Source organism: Ahaetulla prasina, chromosome 4 (assembly GCF_028640845.1).
Source record: "Ahaetulla prasina isolate Xishuangbanna chromosome 4, ASM2864084v1, whole genome shotgun sequence".
NCBI lineage: Eukaryota > Metazoa > Chordata > Lepidosauria > Squamata > Colubridae > Ahaetulla > Ahaetulla prasina.
The window spans coordinates 135,761,672-135,774,682 of record NC_080542.1 but is presented as its reverse complement, the minus strand read 5'-3'; the positions used below and the strand labels follow the sequence as shown (position 1 = coordinate 135,774,682).

General features: G+C 37.3%; 1 protein-coding gene across 7 annotated transcripts in view; it reads right to left on the bottom strand.

Moving 5' to 3' along the window:
* Positions 1–573: 573 nt before the first annotated feature.
* Positions 574–13,011, bottom strand: part of LARP4B (La ribonucleoprotein 4B) — a 57,872-nt gene continuing 45,434 nt past the window's right edge. For 5 of the 7 annotated variants that reach the window (XM_058181080.1, XM_058181079.1, XM_058181084.1 and 2 more), the window contains 7 exons: positions 12,256–12,362; positions 11,457–11,708; positions 10,299–10,344; positions 8,393–8,554; positions 7,150–7,268; positions 6,700–6,808; positions 574–4,262 (listed from right to left, as the gene is read on the bottom strand). In XM_058181080.1, the coding sequence (XP_058037063.1) occupies positions 3,999–4,262; positions 6,700–6,808; positions 7,150–7,268; positions 8,393–8,554; positions 10,299–10,344; positions 11,457–11,708; positions 12,256–12,362 (1,059 nt within the window). In that variant the 3' untranslated portion in view covers positions 574–3,998. The remainder of the gene's footprint in view (positions 4,263–6,699; positions 6,809–7,149; positions 7,269–8,392; positions 8,555–10,298; positions 10,345–11,456; positions 11,709–12,255; positions 12,363–13,011) is intronic. The other 2 variants (XM_058181083.1, XM_058181085.1) reach the window with 2 other exon arrangements.

Sequence of the window (13,011 nt, the reverse complement as noted above, 5' to 3'; positions counted from 1 at the left end):
GGCTGGGGAGAGCAAAAAACAGGCCTTCCCCCACACCACCCGAGCCCTCCAGAGGCAGGAAACAGCCTGTTTCCCAACTTCTGGTGGGCCCAAAGGCCCAAAAATCAGCTGGCCAGTGTGCGCGTGTACTGTAGCTGAGCTTGTGCGCCCACCGATATGGCTATGCGTGCCACCTGTGGCATGCGCGGCCTAAGTTCGCCATCACAGCCCTAATAGATGGGATATTATCTGTTAGTTTTAAGACCGCAATTAACTGAAATAATTGCTGTGAACCAGTTGCTGAAAGGATGACACACTCAAAACACATATTACTTCAGTTCATGGCCAAAGTAGTTTTAAAGCAAGCAAACTATATAGTGAGTGAGCCAGGAACAAGCTAATTAGACGTATATTGGAAAAAAATGAGGCAAATATTAACAAGGAGCAAACTGCACATTGGGTCAGTTTTCAGCACCAAGAAGGGAGCAAAGGAACTTCTAGTAGTGGTCTTTATTGCAATAAGCCTAGATATAAGTGAATGCAAGGATGAAGGTTTTTTAAAAAGACTTTTTTTTTAAAAAAAGAGATAAACTCAACAGTGCTAAATCTTTTTATTTTTCATAACCTACATTTTTAGACAGTTGTACATTTTATGACATAAAAGGAAACTTAAATTATCAAATAGTTTACATGTAAGCTTGATTCCAGTCTTAAACAGAAGAACTAAAAATCCACCTTCAGGAAAAATATGGCCTCCCTATGACATTTTTGCTTTAATGACTTGGCAGCTATCACTTTGCAGTAACCTTTGATTGTCCGCTGCTAGCAGTCTGATTTGGGCCTGTAACCCCTAAAAATTACAGCATGTTGAAAGGGATATAGAAACAAGTGGAAACCTTGGTCAACCAATGGTTGTGAGAATGCCACTGGCATCCAAGGAATGACACCTCTCTGAAAACAAGTTCTAATTCCAGAAGAGAGGCAGGGGAAAAAAAACACCAAAATTAAGAGCTTGACAATTTATTGGGTTTTTTTTTTCTGATAAGATGCAAAATTGGAGCAAGGATAATAATGGTAGATAGGACACCCTAAGGCAAAAATACTGTACATATTAAATATGCAGAAACAAAAATTCATATTTGAATGCATCCTTTGAATAAACAGACTCAAAAGAACCTATATAATTCTATTACAAGGAGCACCAAAGTAGTCTTATCCTGTCCTGTCCACCTTTTCCAACGGGTTCTCCCTGTTTTAACCTGCAACTCAATAATTTAAGACGACTTTAAAAAAAAAGAAAGGCAGATCTGAATAGTTAAACATAAATAGCCTGTGTTGTTAAATAGTCCTGAACTGTTGGAAAATGAAAATGTTAAAAAATTACTGGAGAAGTTATTTGGCATGACACTTTCTTTTAAAGAAAAAGCCATCACAGTAACAGTTTCAAACTTTTGTCACAGACTGTTATTTGAGTGAGAATTACAGTGTATTAGCCTAGTATAAAGAGCAGCAGCAAATGCATTAAAAACAATGCAGTCTATCTACTGACCTGCAAAAGTTATTGTATCAGCTAGCTCCGATGATTAGCTCTATTACTTGTGGCCACTTCTCTCTTTGTTTGCAGCTGTTTTATTCATGCTCTCAGCAGGCAAACGAAGACACCTCATAGCTGGCCAAAATTATACCTCCAGTCTCACTGCCCCTTTCACTGCTCATGGGATGGGGGTGGGGGTGGGTGGGAGGATCAATGTTAAACCAATGTTACTTAAGGTGATTTTTGACTCCTTCCTTGTGTGTCTTCTCAGGAAATAACAAACAAGACTCAACTTGCCATTTTTAAAGTCTGCAGTGCAAGGAGCAAGATGGTTTGCTTGTTCTTCTTTTGATAAGGATAGTTATAAATAGCAGCAACTTATGTTAGGAGATCAACTGCCCTAGGATTTTTATTTGTTTGCTTTTTAAATAGCTACGTGGAAATTTAAATCCAGTTTTACTAATGTGTTGGCCTACAAATACTTGAGTGTACTTGGGGTGGGAGCTTCTGGTGGCAATGCTGTTCTTTTCTAATTCATCAAAATACTAATTTCAGCTCCTAGGAATTGAAATTTATACTGCACACCTGTGTTCCATATGAATGAAATGCAAAACTTCCAGGAAGTATTTACAATGTCAGGACTTTTAAAGACAGACTTCCTTCCATTCCCCTTAGCAGTGAAGAGGCAGACTTAGCTCAACATATCAGAGTAAAGAAAAGAAACAAGGGAAAAACAAATTAAAGTAATATTCAAACCACAACACTTAGTTATCTACATCCAGTTCAACAGCAACATTTATAATATATCAATAATTTTTATCAGGTTTTTTAATGGTACCTTTTTATATGTTCTGATTATTTACACCTGTACAAGCAAAAGCACACACTTCCAAGTGCACATCTTAATACAGTATTGACTATTTCCATTTACAGTTTTTTTTCAACATTTTGAAAAAGATCAACTGCTTAAGATCTTTCAAGGTATATTACAAAAACTGCCACTATGACCTGTACTAGAGTATGTTTACCCAGTCAGACCAGTGACAATACATAGATACTGTAACTGAGTAATTCTGTATATGCCACCCCGTGCTAACCCTTAATGGGGTCAGACTTCAATAATTCTAAGCTGTCTTATACAAAAGTTAAGGCAAAGTCATTTTCAAGTTTAAATAAAATTCAAGTCTTTAAAGATTGGATGGAAATAATTCTTTTTTTTTAAAAAAAATCAGCTGTTTAAATAAATCTTTTGGTGTATATGCGTGCGTGTATGAGTGTGTGTGTATGTGTGTAGGTGGGATAAACTACTTAGCAGGAACACCTTTTGATCTGAACCATCTGCTGCTTAAACACCCAAAGGAAAAAACTTTAGCTATTTAAAACAAAAAATAATTTATCACCACCGTTATTAGAAATTTATTAATTTAAGTGCAGCCTTGTCCTTCAGGAAGCATGTTGCTTCTAAAGTAAATGTGATAAATCTCACCCCAGGCAGAATAAAGGGCAATTTCCTTCTTCCGCATACATGCACACACATACTAAAACACCATCAATTCGTGGACTAAAAAAAAAAAGAAATTAAATCCATATGCCAATGTTGGTAGTTATAGAACATGTCAGCACTCAGGCTGATTAAGATATGAACTCTTTCAAAGAGCATTTGGAACACAGTTTTGAAAACTTAGACAGAGCACGGGGTTCAATCAGAAAAGGGTTCAAAATTTTCCTTCCTCAGTTGAGGAAGGAAAAAAAAAAAGAAATCTCATCACAAGAGTGCTATTGTGCTCTCTTGTGAAAAACTGCCATTAGCTTGCACCTGCCATACACAAGGGCACATTTATTTAATTCCTAATGTGCTTTTTTTCTTTTCTTTTCCTGAAATCATTTCAGCTTGGACTGAGAAACTGGTTACTTGCTTACTGTCTATCAATACAAATAATTTAGAGAACTCTCAGTAAATCTTTATGAAATTCTCCTTTGGCCAAGAACAAAAATATTAGAACCAGTTTTATTTTTTTAAACTTAAAAAAAATATATATAGCCTGTTTGCCAATTTGCTAAAGCAACTGGAATTTCAAAAAAAAAAAGTTACACTTATCTTACTGATTTATAAAGCATCTGTTCTGCTTTATACCTTATGTATTAGCTGCTATTATTAGTTTTCAGTATTTCTTCAGCATCGGCTTAAGTTCAGCACCAACTAACATAAAGTTTAATTAAATCCTGAAGGAATTGACTGTTTGCTCAAGGGAAATTTGATGATAAGGATGTAAGAAAAGAGAAGGAAAAAAAATCTATTTTACAAAAAAAAAGAAAGAAAGAAATAAACAATAACAATAAACAACAAAAAAAACCCTAGCAATCATTTCATATACTTCATAACCCCTGCAAGCTTTTAACCAGCAACTCCTTCTTTGTACTCTGAATGTCAACATAGGGTAGCTTCATACTGAAAACTTCTTGAAATTCCTCCTAAGTGCTACTTTCACTGAGGAGATTTGGGAGGAGTGCTCTGTTCTTTAGTCGGACGTTTCCCAATGGCTGGAGGAAGAGGAGACCTGCGTCCTGATGGTCTCCACTGGTCTTTAGACTTCAATTCTCTGCTTCTTTCTAGTGTTTCTGTGGGTTTCCTTTCCTCTTTCCCACAAACAACATTATTTGGCTTCTGTTCTTTTGGGGATTGCAACGGAGCTGCATCCTTACTAATCCTCTGGCAGATTTCTGCATAGCTAGGTTTCCGCCGTTCCTGCTTTATTAAAAACACACACACACAAAAATAAAAATTGAATAAAACTGAGCAATCTCATCACTACCAGAAATATTAATTCTGCACAAAAGAAGACGAAGGTCTTGCTTAGGCTTGTGATTCTTCAATGTGAAAAGTTACTCCTTAAGAAATTTTTTGTCTTTCTGAAGAATTGAAGCAAAAATAGAATAAGGCATTCAATTGTTCCCTTGAATCCCTGATAGGCATCAGAGTGATAAAAATCATACTGCAGTTTCAGCCTCTCTGGAAATTATTTGGGAAAATAATGTAAGGCATTATTACAGAGTTATTTGGATTGAAATCCCATCCCATCATTAAGCAGTGCTGTCCTAAAGCATGACATCCTGTGATCAGTGAAATTCCTTTAATGATTGCATCACTTAGTGCTGGCACTCCTGAACAGAATTTCACCAGTCATCAAGAGCCGTGGTAGCGCAGTGGTTGGTCTGCAGGCTAACTCATTGCTCATTGCCAGGAGTTCAGTCCTGACTGGCTCAAGGTTTACTCAGCCTTCCATCCTTCTGAGGCTGGTAAAATAAGGATTGTTATGGGAAATATGCTGACTCCGTCAACATAAGAGTGTCGTAAAGTGCCATGAAACTGTATATAAATCTAAGTGCTATTGCTTTTAGCTAAGGACCTGACCTAATCCAAACCATTCTGGGTTTGGTCCTTCCCAGCCCCGAGCCTTGGTAAAGTAACGAATTGCTTCCAACTCCTCCCCATCTACCTCTCTCTCCCCATCCCTGCTTTTGGTCATCCTGCACCCTACTAATTGGGTGACTCTGGGGCTGCCTGCCATGCTTTAGTTCAGGAGCTTAGGAGCATTCTTGGCAAGCCGCAGCTCTGTGGCTGTAGGAAGATCCTGAACTGCAGTGTGAGACTGCAACCAACCCTAGAAGCCTCAGCTTGGCCCAACAGTGTGCAACAAAATAGCTTTTTAGTATGCTGCGGTTATAGGCCACAGCACGATGTGAAGCCCAGCCCCAGCGGCAGGGCACAAAAACTCAGCCTTGGCCCCCTGCATTCCGAGGCCACTACCACCTGGCGCTCTGCCATCCCAGCTAATCTCCCTGTTCCCACTGCTGATGAGGTATGTCCAGCCTAGCTCTTCTTAGGGCAAGTGTTGGCTGTGTGAAGCCATCTTCCCCAAGTGTTGTGAAGAAACCATTGCGCACAACCAGAAAAGGAAGCTTTGTGCAGCCAGTAATTGCCTCGCAGAGGGCCAGGCTAGGTAGGCATGCTTGGTTAACAGTGGGAGCAAGAAGACAGCAAAGGTCAACCAGGGCAGCAGGGAAGGCGCAGTGCTGGGTGCCAAAAAGTCATAGATGGAGGGAGGGAGGTGGGTGGAGGTAATTGAAGTGCTCTTGCAGTTTTAAGTGGGCTATCAAGTCCCTGAATTCTGATCATGTGACCATGGTACTATTGAAACTGCCGTAATGGGGCATTGGTCACTATAACGTCAAATGAATGGCTGTAAGTTGAGGACTATGTCATAGTTCCGACCAAAAAACCTCGCAAAAGTGACGTCCATTGTAGAGTGGCTGCACCTGAGGACTTAAGCATACATACCTACTAATGCAATAGGAGGTCCATGTACTGTTAGATGTCTGACTACCTTTATGGCAGTTGCACATTTGCTTTGCAAACTTCTACTGGCAGTTCATCCCCTTGTTCGCAGAGGTAGCCCTGCCGATCACAGACCTACTGAAAACAGGGAAGGCAGCAACCAAGCCTTGGCCCAATCAACCCCTCCGGTGGACGATGGAATACCTTGGACCTCTCAGGTGCCTGTCTGGGTGGCCTCTTTCACTTTTTGGGGCCGGGTGGGCTGGTCGTTTCGAAGTTGACAGGCTACCTATATGAGCAATCTATCAGGAGGATGGCTGAAGCAGTCATGAACAGGCTGGTTAACATGGCTGGTAAATAAACCTCAACTGCCTTAATTCAAACAATAGAGTGAACCATAACCCAGGGCTTTTAAATTAAGATGGCTGGATTTGTGTAACAAACAATGGTTCATTATGGTTTAATTCTTGATTCTCAGCATGCAAGATAGATATTAACATATCTGCTTTTGACAGGATGGATTTACTGCCCAGGCACACATTCTGACTACTTTGCTGCTGGAATTTAATTGTAACTTTTTGATTCAACATGTTGTAATTTTAAGACTTGTATGCCTGCCATCTGTAAGACAACTGGAATTCTGAGGTTAGAGAGCACTTTGAAAACATGATGGCTCTTTTAAAAAGCATCAGAGAAACTGGATTTGCACAATATATTAAGTGAAAACAAATATATCACATAGTTTAGCATGGTGTGTTTTTGTGATAACAAATCTCTCCTCTAGTATAACTAAAAATATTAAAGCCAAAAGATTCTCATCAACGTCTTACAAAAATCAAAATGCACTTACTGCTAGAAGATCCCCATTGACTTGTACTGATTTAGAAGCAGTAGTAACAATGCAACAATGTCTTTGAGTACTTTGGGTTTCTTTCTGCTTCTCGATAGCTTTGGGATCACTGTAAAATAATATACAAGAAATAAGTGAGTACAATGAAAATACCTCAATTCTATCTTCTGCCCAGTGACACCCAAAGCAATAGCAAATCACTACTATCTATTTTTATTGTAAGAAACCTGTTTATATTGCAGACACACAGATAATTTTTTCAATATTGACTTATGTGCTTTTGTACAATTCAGACAAAAATTCTAGGCTGCTGCTATTACATAAGCAGTATTGTTTATTAAATGGCCCAAAAGCTATTGACAGAATAATATCCAGCCTTTTGACGATGGAAAAATGTAAAATGTTGATTCAAAACAATATGTTCAAAGCTTGGTATTATGAGGTCCTTACTCAGTAGCTTTGGATGCGGAAGAAGATGCTTCAGATGTCCCTGGCAGAGCAGAAGAAGCTGGCAAAAAAAGCTCACGTGGAATTCCAGCTGGTACTGTGTTTGTACCTACACTGATGCCCTGAGAAAAACAAAATTCAAGTCATTTAAAGTACATTTCAATTCAATAGCAGAATATATTTATAACCAAACCATTGTCTTCAGAGGCAGAACAAAGATAGTACAAGTAGTTGTTGACTTAAAACGATTCATTTAGTGATGGTTTGAAGTTATACCATCATTGAAAAAAATGATTTATGGCTGTTTTTCATATGTATGACCACTGCAGCATCCCATGATCAAAATTCAGATACTTGGCAACCAGCATATATTTATGACAGTTGCAGCATTTCAACATCATGAGATCACCATTTGTAAATCTTTCTAGCTGGCTTCCAGCAAGTAACGTCAATGGGGAAACCAGATTTATTTAATGAATGATTTGCTTAACAACTGCAGTGATTTGGTTAACAATTTTGGTAAAAAAGGTCGTATATTGGGCAAACCTCCCTTAACAACTGCCTTGCTTAGCAAGAGAAATTTGGAGTTCAATTGTGTTTGTAAGTCGAGGACAACCTGTGGCAGCCTTGCCCAACTACTGTTGTGGATTACTAAAATCTCAAAGAAAGATTAAGCCATGTTTACCTCAGAAACTAAGCATGGTTCAATAGCAAACATTTTTAAAATAATGTCAATCTGCATCAAAGTCAATGCTGAATATGATATATTGCTTTAATCTTGGCCAAATACAGACCTATTTCAGAAACTATCCACTGCAAGAAATAAACAGTAGAGTTAATATTTGATGCCACACAGTTCAGTATCTGAGAGGTTCAACAATACATGTAAGAGTAAGCATTCCCACCTAGTGTTTTGAAGTGTGACCCTTTTCCAGGCTGAAGATTATGTACCCCATTATATACCAGTCTGGGAAAAATCTGACTTCAGGAGCAGGATTTAAAGATACTTAAACATCCATGCCAAGCAGGCTTCTAGCCAAATGATATTGGCAAGGCTACTATCAAGTACAACAGCACTACCAAAAATAGCCTGCTGGAGAAAGCAATACTTTATAAGATGGGTGTTGTTCCTGAGCCGCTCTCTTTTCTCAAAACAATCACAAGGACCAATGAAGAATTATGATCCTCAGAGTGAACAAGTGTGTGTCCCCAAATGCACCCTTGCCCAACATCTGTGAATTTTTACTTTTTCTTTTGGTGATACATTCACATTTGACAATCTGTTTTCAAACAAGTCTTCGGTCTTTAGATGGCCAGCAGCTCCAGGTAAGGGAGGGAAACTGGATAACCCCAGCTCAAAACTTGGAGATGGTGGTTTTGTAGTGGGTGGAGACTGCGTTTGTCCTCTCTGCAAGAGAAGTGTAGAATAAGAAAGCAAGGCAACAGCAACCTTCAAGAAAAAGGGCACAAACTTGTAGGTAACAATCAAAATTTGCGTACCTCACACTCAAGCAGTCATAAAGTATGAATATCAGTTGGCTTTCTATTTATTAAATACATTTCTTTCCTGTCAACAGGCTATGTCTGAGTAGGTGATATAGATTTAAATATCATTCACAGGTTAGAATGAAATACAATGCATTATAAGCATTGTCCATCCATTTCAGACTGCCTAACATAAACAATGATTCTTAACAAAAATTAACAACAGAGGAATTAACATGCTATAAAAGAAGATCCATCACCAAGAAACCGTGAAGAAAACAGTCTTCCATATCACCCCAACCTAAACATGTCTACCAAATAACATAACTAAATCCTTAGAGAACAGCCATATTTTTAAGGTTGTCGCAAAAGCAAGAATGGTGGGAGGGGAGTGATTCTCCAAGGGATGCTGTCCCAAAGGAAAGGTAATACAACAAAAAAAGCCCTTTTACCATAATCTTTATTTCAAGAAACCCAGGTGAATAAAAAAAATCAGCTCTTACTTTAAGGAGTTGGTGCGGATTTTCTGGGCATAACTTGACAATTTTATGCATGAAAAATAGTCAACCAGAGATAAGGAAAGATTAAACACTATCCACTATGGAGGAATGTTTGGCAAAATTGACATATCTTGCAGACATGGATAAATTAATTTCTTTGATTACAAAAAAAGATACTATTTACATTTATTAGTAGATAGAGAGAGAGAAAGCTCTTAGGAACTTTTTGTGTAAAAATGAAAAAAAAATGAACTTAAGATTTATCAGGATACATTAGAGAAAGAAGAGTATTATATAACTTTAGAGAATGAGATTAAAATGTAATTGTACTTTTATCAGCTGTGAAGCTGTGTATTTTTTTCTTTTTTATATATATTTTTCTTCAACTTTTGTTTTTTTGCACTTTCTTTCTTGTTGATTTCTTTTGTTTCTTACTTTATACTATCCTATATTAGGCAATCTTATTTTTTTCTAAAAAAATTTCAATTAAAGTTATTAAAAAAAAACAGCCATTGCAGCACACAGCTTCCTTTAATTATGATTCGACCTGGTTTTTCTACAGGAAGCTGAAAACAATAACCACTGTAATATTTTAAATGGGAGAATTAAGTGTTTCTTCTTACTAATATGGCCAAAATATGAAAAAAGTAATGTGAGCATATCTCTGTTTTGTGGGGAAAGCGGAAAGGGAGATTTATTTTTTAAAATAAGATCCACTTAAAAGCATAAGGAAAAAAAGATGGAAATTATAGATAAGGAGAAAAGTAAGAACACAATCAGCTAAAACATCAAGGAATTTGTAGGAAACCACTGTGACTAAAATGAGAATCAGTTATTTTGCCATGGGAGAATTTTCTCCTGTTTGATAGAACAGATTAGTTAGAAAAGGAATTCAAACAGACCTGGACCTAGAAGTAGGATGCTTTGTAAAATTGCTTCAACAACTTAAAAATCTAACGGAAATATGAGTCACCAACGTCATCAACTTCGCCATTATGATGATTTGGGGTAATTCAGAATAGATATTTAGATATTTTTATCGCTTAAATCACCACTGAACATCATGTGAAATCATTCCTCACCAAGGCTGCACTACTATATTAGTCAAGAATCTTCTAGTCATGAATCTTCCAGTCTCAAGTGAATAACTAGACAATGCGTACTCACCACGAACTTGTCATCTCTCTTTTTTCGATAGCCATAAGTGTTTTTTCTGGAAGGACAGACATCATTATTATTAGAATTTATTCATTCATTTTAAATGTGATTATACTGTTACACTGATAAAACCCCTGGGGCATAGCTGTCAGAACTTTCAATTAGGTCAAAGAAGCAGGCTCAAAATTCTTTTTCTCAGGTATGTGAACTCTGATCTTGGGCAAATCACTATTATTCAGCCTAGTGTAACCTACACTCTCTCCGGGTCTCTCTCACCTAACCTCTTGGAGTCATTATGTGAAAAATTTTGGAAGGATGTAGAAAATGGAGGAGTTTGTATGGTGTCCCAAATTTCCAAAAGGAAGTCTTATACACGTCTGAATGGCCTTGTTACCAATTTTCAAATCTATACTTTCCATTTATTTGTAGCACTCCAGCTTCTGGAATATCAGAAATGTTCAATATCCTGAGTCCATAAATGTCACAACTTTCACTGAAGATTACTTTGTTAAGTCTAGATGTACATTGTTTTATTTTAAATATTTTAAAAAACAAAAAGTATGATGCTTATTAAATAACTTTTTTTCTTTTTCTAAAATAAAAACATTTTTCAAAGTTTCTGGAAGTAATTCCTTCGCCATTAGTTTTCCAAGCTGCGCTAATTAGATCCACTTTAATAAACAATTCAATATAGTAGCAATCAGCTTTTTTGATAAGTAGTTGTAAGTTATGCACAAAGTATTATTGCGCATATCATCACATAAAGTGACATCTGCATCACTACTTTCCATATGCTGTTATGTTTCTACTCAGTTTATCTTTAGATAGATAGAAAGATAGACAGACAGACAGACAGATAGATAGATAGATTACTTCTTAGCTGGATAACTGAAACTATAAACAAAAGTCAGTTCACATACTGAAGAGACCTAAATCATCATGGCTTAATTTGACCTGAGAATCTCCTTAGTGCCTTGCCACTGATTATACTATCAAATACAAATTCACTTCAAATAGTTCTGCTTGTTTAGATCTTTCTCTTTTCAACTGAGAAGTTTTTTCTTGCCTTATTTCCACAGAATTCGTCTTTTTGAAATCTCTAACATGGAAACACACAACATTCCCAACCTCAGGGGCTAGTGCTTTACCCTAAATTTCAATACGCACCTTCCTCTGCCTAAGCTGGGGGATGAATCTGAAGCCATGGATTCTACTCGCCCGCTCCCTACATCTCGCTTTATGTAGCTTGTAGTATTTTGCATCCGTGTTCTGTTTTGTCCTGGCTGCCTGGTTTGTGGGGTCCTGACACCGTTGATTAATCGGTCAGCAGAAAGATTGAATATTGTAGGGCTCTCTAGCAATCCAGTCCCTCTGTCTACAGTAGGAATTGTATGCCGTAGGTATGATTTGCTGGGATTTCTGGACAGGGAAAAATAAAAACCTTTCAGAGCTATCATATGCCATCTTCAGGAAATGTTTAGAATTGCATCAACATGCACAGCTTTTACTGGCGTCTAAGATCAATTGATCACAGTATTCGGCACTACTCTCAACCGCAATCCGTATTTCCAAGAATGCTTCTGGGCCAAGCCCAAATCCTAGAGACATCTTTAGAATGATGGGTACTACAGTCCAAAGTTTATTTTGGAAACATACTTCTCTGCACAAAGATAGCAGTTATGACTCAATAGTCATTTTGTAATAGAATTCATAATTTGCTATAAAATATTTACAGCTAATTCGCCACTTTCTTTGGTTCTTAGTCTTCTATACAAATATTTCCCTATTCCATTTTACCTGCCTTTCTTGTTGTGTATGCCTTTTTAAGAGACCAAGAGAGAGAGAGAGAGAGAGAGAGAGAGAAAGAAATTGTGACATTTTGTGATTGAAATCCCTGAGAGATATATGAGTTTATTTGCACTAGGCATATTGTCCAGGTAGGCAAAAATGTGTGAACAGAACTTGCCTGGTTCTTGGTGTATACTGCCTAAGAGTAGCAAGTGGAGCAACAGTTGGCTTGAAGGTAGGAGCTGTAAATCCATTGATAAATCCAGTATTTGGAAATGGGGTGACCTATAGAAGAGAAAATTTCAGATATAGATTTGAAACTTTCAATATATCCATAAAGTTCTGAAAATAGCACAATGGTTTCATTAGTTCACTTTACCTTTCCTCATAAGCATCAAACTTGTGCTTATTAATATTCTCATTTCATACCAAAACCATTACGTACCAATTACAATATATTTATAAATACACTTATAAAACAATACAAGTACAGGTATTCCTCAACTTACGACAATAGAACCCAAAATTTCTGTTGTTAAGTGAGATATTAAGTGAATTTTGCCCCATTTTATGACCTTTTTTGCCAGTTATTAGTGAATTGCTGCAAGCGATATGATACAACAGACCTAGTTGTTAAATGAATCTGGTTTTCTTATTGATTTTGCTTGTCAGAAGGTTACAAAAGCTGATCACATGACCATGGGGTGCTGCAAAGGTCGTAACTGTGAAAAACAGTCATAAGTCACTTTTTCCAGTGTCGTCGTAACTTTGAATGGTCACTAAATGAACTGCTGTTAAGTCGAGGACTATCTGTACACTAATATATCTAAAACCTTGGTTCTTCTGAACAAAAATTTACATGAAGAAAATAAGCATACAAGTATACAAGAGAGATGACAAAATGTCTCAGTATGCAATTTTACATCCTACGAGA